Source organism: Hyperolius riggenbachi, chromosome 10 (assembly GCF_040937935.1).
Source record: "Hyperolius riggenbachi isolate aHypRig1 chromosome 10, aHypRig1.pri, whole genome shotgun sequence".
NCBI lineage: Eukaryota > Metazoa > Chordata > Amphibia > Anura > Hyperoliidae > Hyperolius > Hyperolius riggenbachi.
Window position 1 is genome coordinate 65972261 of NC_090655.1, and position 12942 is coordinate 65985202.

Here is a 12942-nt window from a genome sequence, read left to right on the forward strand (position 1 = left end):
CGACTCTCACCCCCCTCCCTCTTCCTTTTGGGGGAGAAAAAGTGCGTCTTATGCCGTATTTTTTGGACCATATGTATGGGCAGTAAGTTGACATGCAGAATTATTCTGCAACGCAACTGAGCAGTGTGAACTAGGCCTAAAAGTTTAGGTATATGGTGTTAATCTCCCCAAATAGTGGGTGTCCAATTCTGTAAGCTCTACTTCATACAAATGTGTTAATTTATGCCTACCATGTATGCGATTGTGTCCAATTCTGTGGCTTATGACCACCATTTGCCTCAATATGGTTTCTGTTGTCTTTTTAACCACTGTGTTTGTGAGCTGATTAATATGAATTTAATAGTTTATGTATTTTGCTATCTGTTGACCCCAGATATCTTTCAGTGACCTTGGTAGATTTTTGACAATTATCCCGGTTAAGGCTGCTTTCTCACCAAGACGTTGCGTTTAGGGGACGTTATAGGGCACATAACGTGCCCCTAACGCAACGCCTGGTGGTGTTGGAGCAGAACGCTACCAAGAGCCGCGTTACAAGCAGCTCTTGGTGCGCCTGCTCTGTCGCAGGCGCTGCGGAGACCACACGAGCGGAGCTCTCCGCATCACGTGGTCCCGCCAGCCAATCAGCAGCCGCTCCATGAAGTAAACACTGCAAGTGCAGTGAATGTCAAGTAGCGATGTGCCTGGCTACGTAGCAGCCTCTCCCCGCCTCCTCTCCGCCCCTGAAATAAAAAAAAAACCCATACTGAGCATGTGCATACAGTCTAACGCGGCTTAAGCCGCTAGAACGCACAGTATGCTGCACTTCAAACGAACGTGCAGCGTTACTGTGTAACACAATGTGGGCACTGTGAACAGCACATTGATTTTTCATTGCTGTGCGGTGGGGTGCGTTACAGGCTGCACTAACGTGCACCTGTAACGTCTCACTGTGAAAGCAGCCTAAAAGTCCTGATTAACTATTTGTTTTCCTTATTTTGATATGGTCTTCTTGAATGATTGGCAGTTCTTCAGACTAAATTCTTGGTTTCATGGGAAATGAGATTTGAATCCCTAATTCTCCTCCCACTCCCTTCTTTTTCAGCGTACCGTTGTGAGAATATCTGCTGCAGCATATAATCGGGAGCCATGTCTACAGCTACCGACAGGAGGTTTGGGTTGCCTCACATGTCTTTGAGGAGCCCCATGTCTTATCCTGAGAAGGTTGCTGCAGGTACTCTGAATAAATTGTGTGGTGGCTGGTTGTCTTTTATCCCTTCATGTCATATGGGGGAGGGGGGCTCAAGAACAGGAGTGTTGCTCCCAACCAGTTATGAAATTTTGTCCAGTTAAAGAGGAACTGTCGTGAAAATCTTAAAATTTAAAACAAATACAAATAAGTACATTTTTTTTCCAGAGTAAAATGAGCCATAAACTTTTCTCCTATGTTGCTGTCACTTACAGTAAGTAGTAGAAATCTGACATTACCGACAGGTTTTTGGTTAGTCCATCTCTTCATTGGGGATTCTCAGCATGACCTTTATTCTTTATAAAGACACTCCCTGAAAAATATTTATACAATGATGCTGGACAGCCTCCCTGCTCACTGCACACTTATTTGGCAGTTGGACGGAGCAACTGCCATTCACTAAGTGCTTTTAAAAATAAAGAAAACCCTAAGAACCCCACATGAGATGATGGGCTAGTCCAAAATCTGTCGGTAATGTCAGATTTCTACTACCTACTGTGAGTGACAGCAACATAGGAGAAAAGTAATTTATGACTCATTTTACTCTGGGAGAAATGTACTTCTTATTTGTATGCGTTTACATGTATTTTAAATTTTTAGATTTTTGAGGTCCTTCAACAGACTAAACTAGTTTCTAACCTGTTAGGCCTGGTGCACACCAAAACCCGCTAGCAGATCCACAAAATGCTAGCGGATTTTGAAACGCTTTTTCTTCTTTTTCTGTAGCGTTTCAGCTAGCATTTTGCGGTTTTGTGAAGCGTTTTTGGTGTAGTAGATTTCAGATATTGTTACAGTAAAGCTGTTACTGAACAGCTTCTGTAACAAAAACGCCTGCAAAACCGCTCTGAACTGCTGTTTTTCAGAGCGGTTTGCGTTTTTCCTATACTTAACATTGAGGCAGAAACGCATCCGCAATCCAAAAAATGCCTCACCCCGGGAGTATGCGTTTCTGCAAAACGCCTCCCGCTCTGGTGTGCACCACCCCATTGAGATACATTGACCAAGCGGATCCGCAGCCGCAAGCGGCTGCAGAAACGCTGAAAAAGCCGCTCGGTGTGCACCAGCCCTTAGTGTTCAAAGTTTTATGAAACTTAAGATGGCATTTCTGTTGTAAAAGATTATCTGTCTGTGCTGTTCCTGCCCTCCTCGAGGTATAGCTTGCATAGCGTGGTTCCGGGCGGTGTGAGTGTTGGGGACCCCGCCTGTATTGCACACCCGTTTGTATTTTTGATATCCTATAGGTAAGTTGGCTTCCAAGTCACATATTAGTGGTAGAGCCCCTTTTGACTCATAGGGACCTCATCACGGTGAAAGGGTCTACTATAGATTGCATGCAAACCATTTTGGAAGCAAACATCCACCATTTGTGCAACTGAATGCAGGTTTCATGTAAGCTGCTTATCATTACTAGACTTCCACCTGTTGCATGAAGTTGAGGAGGAATCTTCTTTATTTTTGAGGCGTTAGTGTGGTCAGTTCAGCCCTTGCATAATTTGCTGATGCCTTCTGCAGGCTTCTAGATGTGAAGCCAGGCTTTAGGCAGGTCCCCCTCCCCATAGCCAGATGTGAAGCCAGCTGTTAGGCAGGCCACCCTCCCCATAGCCAGATGTGAAGCCAGGTGTTAGGCAGGTCCCCCTCCCCATAGCCAGATGTGAAGCCAGCTGTTAGGCAGGCCACCCCTCCCCATAGCCAGATGTGAAGCCAGGTGTTAGGCAGGCCCCCCTCCCCATAGCCAGATGTGAAGCCAGGTAGTAGGTAGCCCCTCCCCATAGCCAGATGTGGAGCCAGGTGTTAGGTAGGTCCCCTCCCCATAGTCAGATGTGCACCCAGTAGGCAAACCTCCTGCTCTCCCGTCATGTCAGATTTTGTTACCTGGACTGAGGCTGCCAGGAAGAGTGTATCAGCTGCGATTGCCATGGGGAGCGGAGGAGGAGTGAGCTGTACTGCCAATGTGCAGGGCACCAAAGAGAGACAGAGGGGTGGCGCAGGGAGTGTAGTGTGAGTGGCAGGAAACCTGGCATCCTGAATGGGAGAAGAATGTGGTGCAGTGGGCGGAGTCTGGTATTGGGGGTGGGGCATCTGGTGCTGACAGTGATGTCTGGGGCTATGAGTGGAGTGACTGAGCCTGCAGCATTGTGCATGCAGCAGTTTCAGCGCTGGTGCAATGATCAGCGACCCCATCTTGCCTCCAGCACTTGTTCTGTCTCGTATATATGACTCCATCTAGTTGCGCCATGAGACACGGCGAGTGCTGGAGGCAAGAGGAAATACCTGCTCATTGCATCGGTGCCCACACTACTGCACAAACAATGCAGCACGTGTTTTACTGCACTGCCGTACTCGCCATGTTGCTGCAGGCTCTGTCACTCCACTCGTAGCCCCAGACAACAGAACTACCCGTTCTGCATTACATTCTTTTCCCACCAACCCCCCCCCCCCATCCAGGACACCAGGTTTCCTGCCAAATCATACTGGACAATAACACTGCTGATGTGCTGGTAGAAGAAAAGACAGGAATTGCTGGCACTGCAGAAACCGTTGCACTTCCAAAGGAGGAGGGAGAGGGGGAAGGAGGGAGGCTGCACAGCCCCAAGCCGGGTGTGTGTGGAGAAAATCCTCAGCGTGCTCAGGCCAAAGTCACATCATATTATGGAAGGAGAGAAGAAAGCGCCGGCACTGCTGTCATATACTTTATTCCGACATTCTTAAAATCATATAATGATCAGAAACATTATCCTTACAAATAGGAGATACACATACCGTGGGTGGCTGTGGATGGTGCGGTGGGTGCAGAGCCTGAAGGCTGTTTCGCGCAATATGCACTTCTACGGAGGCTTACAAGGGGGGTCCCATTGCAGGCTGGCTTATAAATCCTTCCTATGCCTGCGTGCGGCGATTTGCCGCTAAACGTTCCACCCCCCTGTCCATCACGTCATGCCTTCCTATTGGCCGCTCGCCACACGGGGACAGCTGGAGGACCACTCGGAATGAATGATCACACTGACCTCTCGTGCTTCTTGGACCCTTGATATAGGAAGAGTGCCCCCTTGTCCACTTGGGATAGACTGACATAATGCATTCTAGTAGTCCTCTAGGACACAGCAAACATGGACACCTGTTCCCATGTTCCCCACCTTCCCCTGTCCTCCCTGCTCCCAACCCAATTTCTTTCCCACCTTCCTCCCTTCTCCCTCTCTACCCCTCCCTGTATTCCTTTCCCAATTTCGCTTTTCCCCTCCCCCTTTCCCCCGCCCCCGCGTCCCTTTCCCCAAGGTGCATGCATGTTGTGGTAGGTTATGTTATGGTCCTGTGCGTTATACCCCTTAGTATGCTCTTCCATCTCTGGATGGCTTTTGCTATCCAGGTGCCCCACCCCACCCATACAGATGCTAACGATTGAGTCATGCAATACATGATCTCAACCATTTCGTTTTTAATTATTGAATTAATGAAATGCCAATGCTCTTCACTCCATGGATTCACTATGCCTTTCCAGTAAGAGAGAGCAACGAACATCCATACTCTCCCTGTATTGCTTTTATGTTTCCTGTATGTACCCCATCACTTCCATTAGCACAAATGGTTTTTAGCATATTCGCATAGAATGTCAGTCCCAGACCCACTGGCCCAGTTCACTCACAACCTTATATGGTTTAATTTGGAACACTCTGTTTACGATGTACCAAATTTTATGGTACTCATGATTGTCCTGCACATTTACTTATTAACCAAACACCTTTTTGCACACAACACCTCTTTTTTTTTTAAAACAATATATATTGCACAAACACTTGTTTTAGCACAATGCCCGTTCACATCTGGTCCAGCGAACTTAGGGACACTCATGCACCACACCCCAATTTTGTATGCATGTAATATGCTCTTAATACGCTCTCAATATTTATAACAAGCACTAATCATGCACTTTGCAGCTTAAAAGCTGCAATTTCCATTTGGGCCACAAGATGGCAGCGATACTTCCTGATCTACGGTGTTGGCTCGATTATGCATGGGTTGCCTGGGGAACCTAATATAGTGTTCCCCCTCGAGCCACCGTAGTCAGGAAGAGCTGAGCGTCATTTGCCTCCAGCCGTCCCCGTGTGGCGAGCGGCCAATAGGAAGGCATGACGTGATGGACAGGGGGGTGGAACGTTTAGCGGCAAATCGCCGCACGCAGGCATAGGAAGGATTTATAAGCCAGCCTGCAATGGGACCCCCCTTGTAAGCCTCCGTAGAAGCGCATATTGCGCTAAAAACGGCCGTCAGGCTCTGCAACCACCGCACCATCCACAGCCACCCACGGTATGTGTATCTCCTATTTGTAAGGATAATGTTTCTGATCATTATATGATTTTAAGAATGTCGGAATAAAGTATATGACAGCAGTGCCGGCGCTTTCTTCTCTCCTTCCACAATAACACTGCTGCACACACAATGCCGTACTCGCCATGTTGCGGGATGGGGGCACAGCTGACTTCTGTATAATCCGAAGGGGGGGGGGGGGGGGACTTTTCAGCACTTGTGCTTAAAAATCCAGGCTTATACATGAGTTCATACAGTATATGACTTGTTTGAGATAAGAAATTATAGTTCTTTAAATGTCATGACTTTTTCCTCTTTGCAGACTCCATTTTGCTTTTTAAAGCACACCTGAAGTGAGAGGGATAAGGAAGCTGACCTATTTCCTTTTAAACAAAGAACATTGCCTGGCTGTTCTGCGGATCCTCTGCCTCCAATACGTGTCGCCATAAACCCTGAACAAGCATGCAGATCAGATGTTTAACTGAGGTTTGCCTGCATTTGCCATATGCAATTTTCTGGTGTGTGTAGTTCAGACACTACTAACGCCCAAAAGATTATCAGGACAGCCAGGCAGCTGGTATCCTTCAAAAGGACATAAATGTCAGCCTTTTTATCACTCTTACTTAGAGAGAACCTGAGGTGTGTTTGGCAAATCATATTAGGACACAGAGGCATGTTGTGTGTACACTAACCTGCCTCTGTGTCCTTCTATTGTGCCTCCAGCCCCCCCCCCCCCCCCCCGGGCTTTGCTGTCCCCCTTAAATAAAGCGCCAGGCTAGCAACAATCTGCATGTCGCTAGCCTGCTATTTACCTACAATTGTCACTCATCGCCGCTCCCCCACCTCCTGTATTGCATGGCTCCCCCGCCTGTGTCCCTTCCATCCCCGCCTCCGCAAGCTTCTTCCAATCCGAAGCTAAGCCGCAACTCGGTTCTCTTTAACCCTCCTGGCGGTATGCAGTTTGAGGCTGCGTCCACAGGAGGGATTTTTTTAATTCAATTTGCTTTAGCCTTTGTGGCTAGCTACCATGGTCCCCCAAGCCCCCCGCACCCTTCTGATCCCCTGATCGCCGCCGCTATACGTTACCTAGCTGCGATCCTGCAGCCTCCCCAATGAACTTCAGTCTTCGCTATGGCGACGATCAGACATGACGTCATCGATCTCATGACGTCATGCGCAATCCTAAACCTCCCCATAGCGAAGCCTGGAGCTGATTGGAATGGCTGCGCCAACTCGGGGAGGGGGGGGGGGGGGGGGTCTTGAGGAACTTACGTAGAACGGCGGCGATCTGGGGGCTATCAAAAAAGAGCGGAGGGACTTGGGGGGATAATGGTAGCTAGCGAAGTGCTAGCTACAAAGGCTAAAGCAAATTTAATTTTTAAAAAAATGCCTCCCAGGGCAGAGAAATCCTCTGGCGGATACCCCAAGTGTAGGTCGGAGTTACCGCCAGGAGGGTTAAGGAGTCCTTTTAAAAGACAAAAAAAAAACTAAAATCTGTTTGCATGTACTTATAAGATGTGTATTTGTTCCAGAGTAAAAATGCGCTATAAATTACCTTTTTCCTATGTTCCGGTCGCTGAAAGAAGTTCATATAATCTAAACCTCTTGCTTGACTGTTTGACTATTACATTGCTTAACTGCTTCCGGACCGAAGCAATATGAATCTACGTCCAGCAGGTGGTGCTGCGGCTCTGACTGGATGTAGATTCTACTTGTTCGGCACTCTGCGTTACCGCCGATCTCGCCGCTCTGCACCCGCCGCAATTCGCTCGCTCTGCTGTCTGCTGCTCCATCGCCGCAGGCTCCTCTCTCTGCCGTCTCTGACGGCAGAGCACTGTCAGACGGCGAGGAGCCGCTTTCATTGGCTCCTGATCGTGTGATCACTGTGAGACAATCACATTAGCTCATATTGATAGAAGGTGTCAGGAGCCAACGAAAGAGTCTCCTTACCGTCTGACAGTGCTCTGCCATCATAAAGACGGCAGAGAGAGGCGCCTGCGGCGTTGGAGTAGCGTTGAGTGGCGGGTATGTGCGGTGATTCGTTGGAAGGCGGAGCTTCACGGTACCAGCAGTCTCTAGTCCTTAAGGGGGCAGAGACTGCTGGTACGGAAATTGTTAATCGTGTTTTTTCAGTTTCTTTTATACTTTTCAAAAGTACCCCCTGTACAGGACGATATACAAAGATTCTGGCTGACCTGTCTTACTCATGTGCCGCTGTCATCCCTATGGTGACAGGGTGGGGCTGTGGTTCTACAGACGCATTCTGTTGCTATGTGGGGGTAGCAATGCATGAGGAGCATCGAGTGTGTGTGGGAGGGCGGATAATGTTATCGGCTGAGTCAATCCGCCAGGCAGATAGCTGAGCGAGATTGGAAGCCGCTGGATATCATGTATGTAGCTTTGGAGGTTCAGAGCTGTCCTAATATTGCTATTACATTCTGTAAGTGGCAGTTAAAAAGAGAAAAAAGTAATTTTCAGCTCTTTTTTTTTTTTTTTTTTTTTTTTTTGTATTCTGGAGCAATATTAATCAGAAATCCACTCTTCTGTGGTTGTTTAGCCAGATCAAAGTGTCTTAGCAGCAGCTGTCAAGACTGCTGTACAGCTCTTCCCATACAGTACCCTGAGGTAGTGTGCCCTTCAAAGTGAAATAAAGTTTTTTTTGTTTTTTTTTCAAGATTTTTATAAATTATGACTTTTTTTCCCATAAAGGTTATCGTGCTGTGGCTAATCTTTTAGCACTCAAAGGAAACTCTGAGTTTAGTTCCACTTTAATGTTTCTCTTCATTCCATTTCTTGTCAGTGAACTCCTACCAAGAGGAATCTTCTTTAGCTGAAACTCCTGACTCTGTAAGTATAAAGAAGAGCTGGCAGTTTCGATTTCCCCTAGAGTAATAGTGCAATTATTATAGGAGACCTAAAGTAAAAAGAGAATGAAAGCTACAAATTAAAGAGACTCTGTAACAAAATTTTCAGCCTTATTTCTTCTGTCCTATAAGTTCCTATACCTGTTCTAATGTGGTCTGTCTTACTGCAGCCTTTTCTAGTGGCACAGTGGCTATATTATCTCTGTTATCTAATCTAATCTTCTGTCCTTTGCCAGCTTTGTCAGCTCAGGCAGGAATGCTCTGCTGTGATAGGATAGAAGTTATGCACACCCTCTCCACGCCCCCTGCAGGCTCTGTCAGACTGAGCTTCTCTGAGCCTGTCACATGCTCGTTAGCAGCCATGTCTTTTGTTTGTAAACGCTGCCTAAAACTGGCAATTACAAGCCAGGATCTCAGCAGGGAGTGGCAGAAACAGCAAAGAGGGGCCCAGGAGAACATAATGGCCTCGATTTATAAAGCATTACCTCATGCGGTAATGCTGAAAACAGCAGACTTTCCCAACCACTTAGAAATGTGTCAATTCATAACGGCTGTTACCACATGAAAAGCTGACATTACTAACCAGTGAGATACATTACCGACTTGGCTGTAGTTACCTCCAACACATGTCAGCAAATGTCAATTCATAAAGCCTGCAACAAGCGGTAAGCCTGACGATAGTTACCAACCTCTCTGGTGAGGCGTTAACAAGTTACCTACACCTCTGATGAATGCAAAGTGCAGAGAGCCGAAGTCTGTTTGAGTCCTCTGTTTAGAGAGCCGTCTGTCTGAGTCATTTTGTGAAGTCATTTGTGCAGGGCAAAAGAGAGAATCACCACACTGCTCTACTCTACCGCTCAGTGGGCTGCTGTAATCTACCGACCTTCAAAGGCAGCTGGGGAAATCTTTATGAATTAGCACACTTACCAGGAGAATACCAAGTGCGGTATTTTCCTGACAAGATTTTTTATGAATCGAGGCCAATGAATAGAATGGTATGCTTTTTATTGTAAGAAATTTAGAGTAAAGATTCTCTGCTGGTTCACACTTGCAATAAATAAGTACCCTTCGGTATGATTTCTGGAGCAGACAAAAACATTTCCAGGGCTTGCAATGTTAAAAATATTGACTGCCTTGACTTGTTCTTAAAAAACGTATCTGTTTGATATGGTCCGGAATACTGAGCGGAGAGTCTGAACTTGGCACTTTTTTCCGGAGAGCGGATCCCCACGAAGGCAATGAAAGCCAATGTAAAACCTTATCCATTCCGACACAGAACTTTGCACTCAAGTCATATGCCAAAGCCTATTGCCTAAACTTCCTGCTCCTCCCCTCCGTGCCATCTTAGTGGACTTCCTATTATCCTTATAAAGTTAAAGGGAACCTTAACTGAGAGGGATATGGCTGTTTCCTTTTAAACAATACCAGTTGCTTGTCAGTCCTGCTGTTCTCTTTGGCTGCAGCAGTGGATGAATCGCACCTGAAACAAGCATGCAGATAATCCAGTCTGACTTCAGTCAGAGCACCTGATCTGCATGCTTGTTCAGGGGCTGTGTGTATTAGAGACACAGGATCAGCAGGAGAGTAAAGGCTCATACACACATCAGACTATAGTCTTTGGAAAATGAAAGATCACAGACCAATCTTACCACCCTTCATGTAGTATGAGAGCCATACTCTACACAGTCTATTCTATGGAGCTGAACTCCACATCAGATAGAAATCTTTGCAAGATGCTGCACACACAGATGCTGTACAGACACAAAAGATCAGTATCTTCAAAAGATCTGTTCCTGCCAAAGATCCGTTCCTGCAAATTGCAATGATAGTCTATGAGATCTGCAGATCATCATACACACATGATTTAACTGACATTCATCTGCAGATCTGAAAATCCATCCTGGTGGATCTGATCTGCACATGAATGTCAGTTAAATCATGTGTGTATGATGATCTGCAGATCTCATAGACTATCATTGCAATTTGCAGGAACGGATCTTTGGCAGGAACAGATCTTTTGCAGATACTGATCTTTTGTGTCTGTGCACTGCAGCATCTGTGTGTGCAGCATCTTGCAAAGATTTTTTTTCTGATGGGGAGTTCAGCTCCATAGAATAGACTGTGTAGGTATGGCTCTCATACTACATGAAGGGGGTAAAATTGGTCTGTGATCTTTCATTTTCAAAAGACTATGGTCTGATGTGTGTATGTGGCCTAAGGCAACTGGTATTCTTTTAAAAGGAAAAATCCATATCCTCAGTTTAGGTTCCCTTTAAAATATTGCTTGATACAGCATAATCCCTCCCACTTCCCCTTTCCTTCACATTGGACCAAACAAAGCACAATACCATAATAAATACACCCATTTAAAAGTGCATGTTATTTACAGGTAGTCCCCAGTTTACGAACGCCCGACTTACGAACAACCCGCCGATATGAATGCCTGCTGACACGCCGCGATGGGGACTACCTCTTCTGCTGCCGTTTTTAATGCAGAGTAGGCACAGTGGAAGGTAGATAGAGGACATCTCACCTGTTCCACAGCGGTAGAAGGTCCCATCGTGCTGCGCGGCCCGCCCTCTCTCTCTGTCCACTGTTCGCCGGCTGCTTCTTATGCGTCGCATAATGACGCAATCAGGAAAAGCCCCCTAGTGGCGGCACCTCCTAATGCGACGAATGTGAAGTGAAGGGGAAGTGGACGGAGAGAGAGGACAGGCCGCGCAGCTTCCGGGCAGCACGATGGGACCTTCTACCGCCGTGGAACAGGTGAGATGTCCTCTATCTACCTTCCGCTGCGCCTACTCTGCATTAAAAACGGGGGCAAAGGTGGCTGTCCCGACTTAAGGACAGATTCAGGTTAAGAACGAGCCTGACAGTCCCTATCTCGTTGTTAACTGAGGACTACCTGTACTTTACGTTTAAATGGACTGGAAACGTAAGGATACTTATCAAGAGGGATGGCTCTGGGTCCAATAAGCCTTCCCACTCCTCTCATGGATCCCTTGTTCCGGCACAGGCTTCCAGCCTGAGTGCTCCCCAAGATGTGTGACTTCATACTGCGAAGGGGACCGTGAGAGGAGTAGGAAGGCTGATTAGGACCCAGAGCCTTCCCTCTTCTTAGGTAAGTGTCTAGATCTTTTTTTTTTTTTTTTTCATTAGCTTTAACACCCCCACTGCTGGCCACGGCTTGACAAAGGAAGTATGTGAACCAGGAACCTGAGAAGAGAAAGCCTTGGTTTTGTATATGCCTTACAAGTTTTACTTCTAGTAGATGCAATGTTGTTTTTATGAGTTGAGAATAAATCAGGTTAATGCACTATAGCTCTTCGCCTTATTTAACATTTTTTTTATAGCATTGTTCTCAATTAACCTACAAACCCCCACCAAACTGCACTGCAAGTGTGCTGACTATCACTGCTATCACTTCTTCCTTACTTCCCTTACCCGTCATTGGGTAGCTATAGGTGCTCCTTCGTATTAGGTAGCTAGAAGTACCTTCAATATTAAGTAGCTAGAGGTGGCCCTAAGTATTGGGTAGCTAGAGGAACCTCAGTATAAACCCTCCTGGTGGTAACCCCGACCTACACTCGGGGGTAGCCGCTGCAGAGGATTTCTCTGCCCTGGGAGGGATTTTTTGAAACTTGTCGTAAACCTTGTAGCTAACACTTCGCTAGCTACCATTGTCCCTCAAGTCCCTCCGCTCTTCTTCGATCGCCGCCGCTATACATACGTAAGTCTTGTCTCTCAACCTCCGATCATTGCCATGGCAACGACTGAAGCTCATTGGGGAGACTGCGGCTCTCGCGGGATCGTGGCTAGGTAACATATAGCGGCGGCGATCGGGGGTATCAGAAGGGTGCAGGGGACTTGGGGGATAATGCCTAGTGCTAGCTACAAGGTTTACAACCACTTTAATTTAAAAAAAATACCTCCCACGGACGCAGCCTCAGAAACTGCGTACTGCCAGGATAGTTAAGTAGCTAGCAGTGCCCCTGACTGAAGGGAGATCTCGTCAGTGGAATGCCTTGAGCTGGGTAGGTAACCTCTCATTTACTAGTTAGCTGCCTCTCCATCTTTTGGTGCAATACCTCAGGTCTTGCACCAAAGAAAATGAAAGAGAGAGGTGTCCATTTGGCAAAGTTGATACCAGGATCCTGAGGTTCCTAGGCTTCCTGGACTTGTGCATGGTTGGCCAGTCTAATAGTGGCCAATACGTCCGGTGAGTCTGTTTCTATTGGGTGCTTATGGTGATGGTCACTTCGTAAAGCTGCAAGACACTGGAATTGATTTATGAGGCGTTTTTAGAAGTATAAGAAGCTATTTGATGGATGTGCGCTGAACATATATAGTGGTTTTGGAAAGACTTACCCGGTCTGGTGATAGCGCACTCTATGGGACACGTGCAATTTATGAGCAACACTATTGCGCTTTGAAATAATTTTAGAAATATACTCATTATCAACAGCTTTGGACTCACAAGTTTGCCAGTGGATGTGTTTTTTTTTCTTTTTTGGTTGTGAGAAAATGTCATAGTGCTAGCCTGTTACTTAT

The 12942-nt window shown here is 46.6% G+C and overlaps 1 protein-coding gene across 6 annotated transcripts in view; it reads left to right on the forward strand.

The window, feature by feature from the left end:
• The window catches only part of TDRD1 (tudor domain containing 1), a 135067-nt gene that overhangs the window by 44055 nt on the left and 78070 nt on the right, over positions 1–12942 (forward strand). For all 6 annotated transcript variants that reach the window (XM_068258004.1, XM_068258003.1, XM_068258008.1 and 3 more), the window contains exons 2-3: positions 1082–1210; positions 8328–8374. In XM_068258004.1, coding sequence (XP_068114105.1) covers positions 1126–1210; positions 8328–8374 — 132 coding nt within the window. In that variant the 5' untranslated portion in view covers positions 1082–1125. The remainder of the gene's footprint in view (positions 1–1081; positions 1211–8327; positions 8375–12942) is intronic.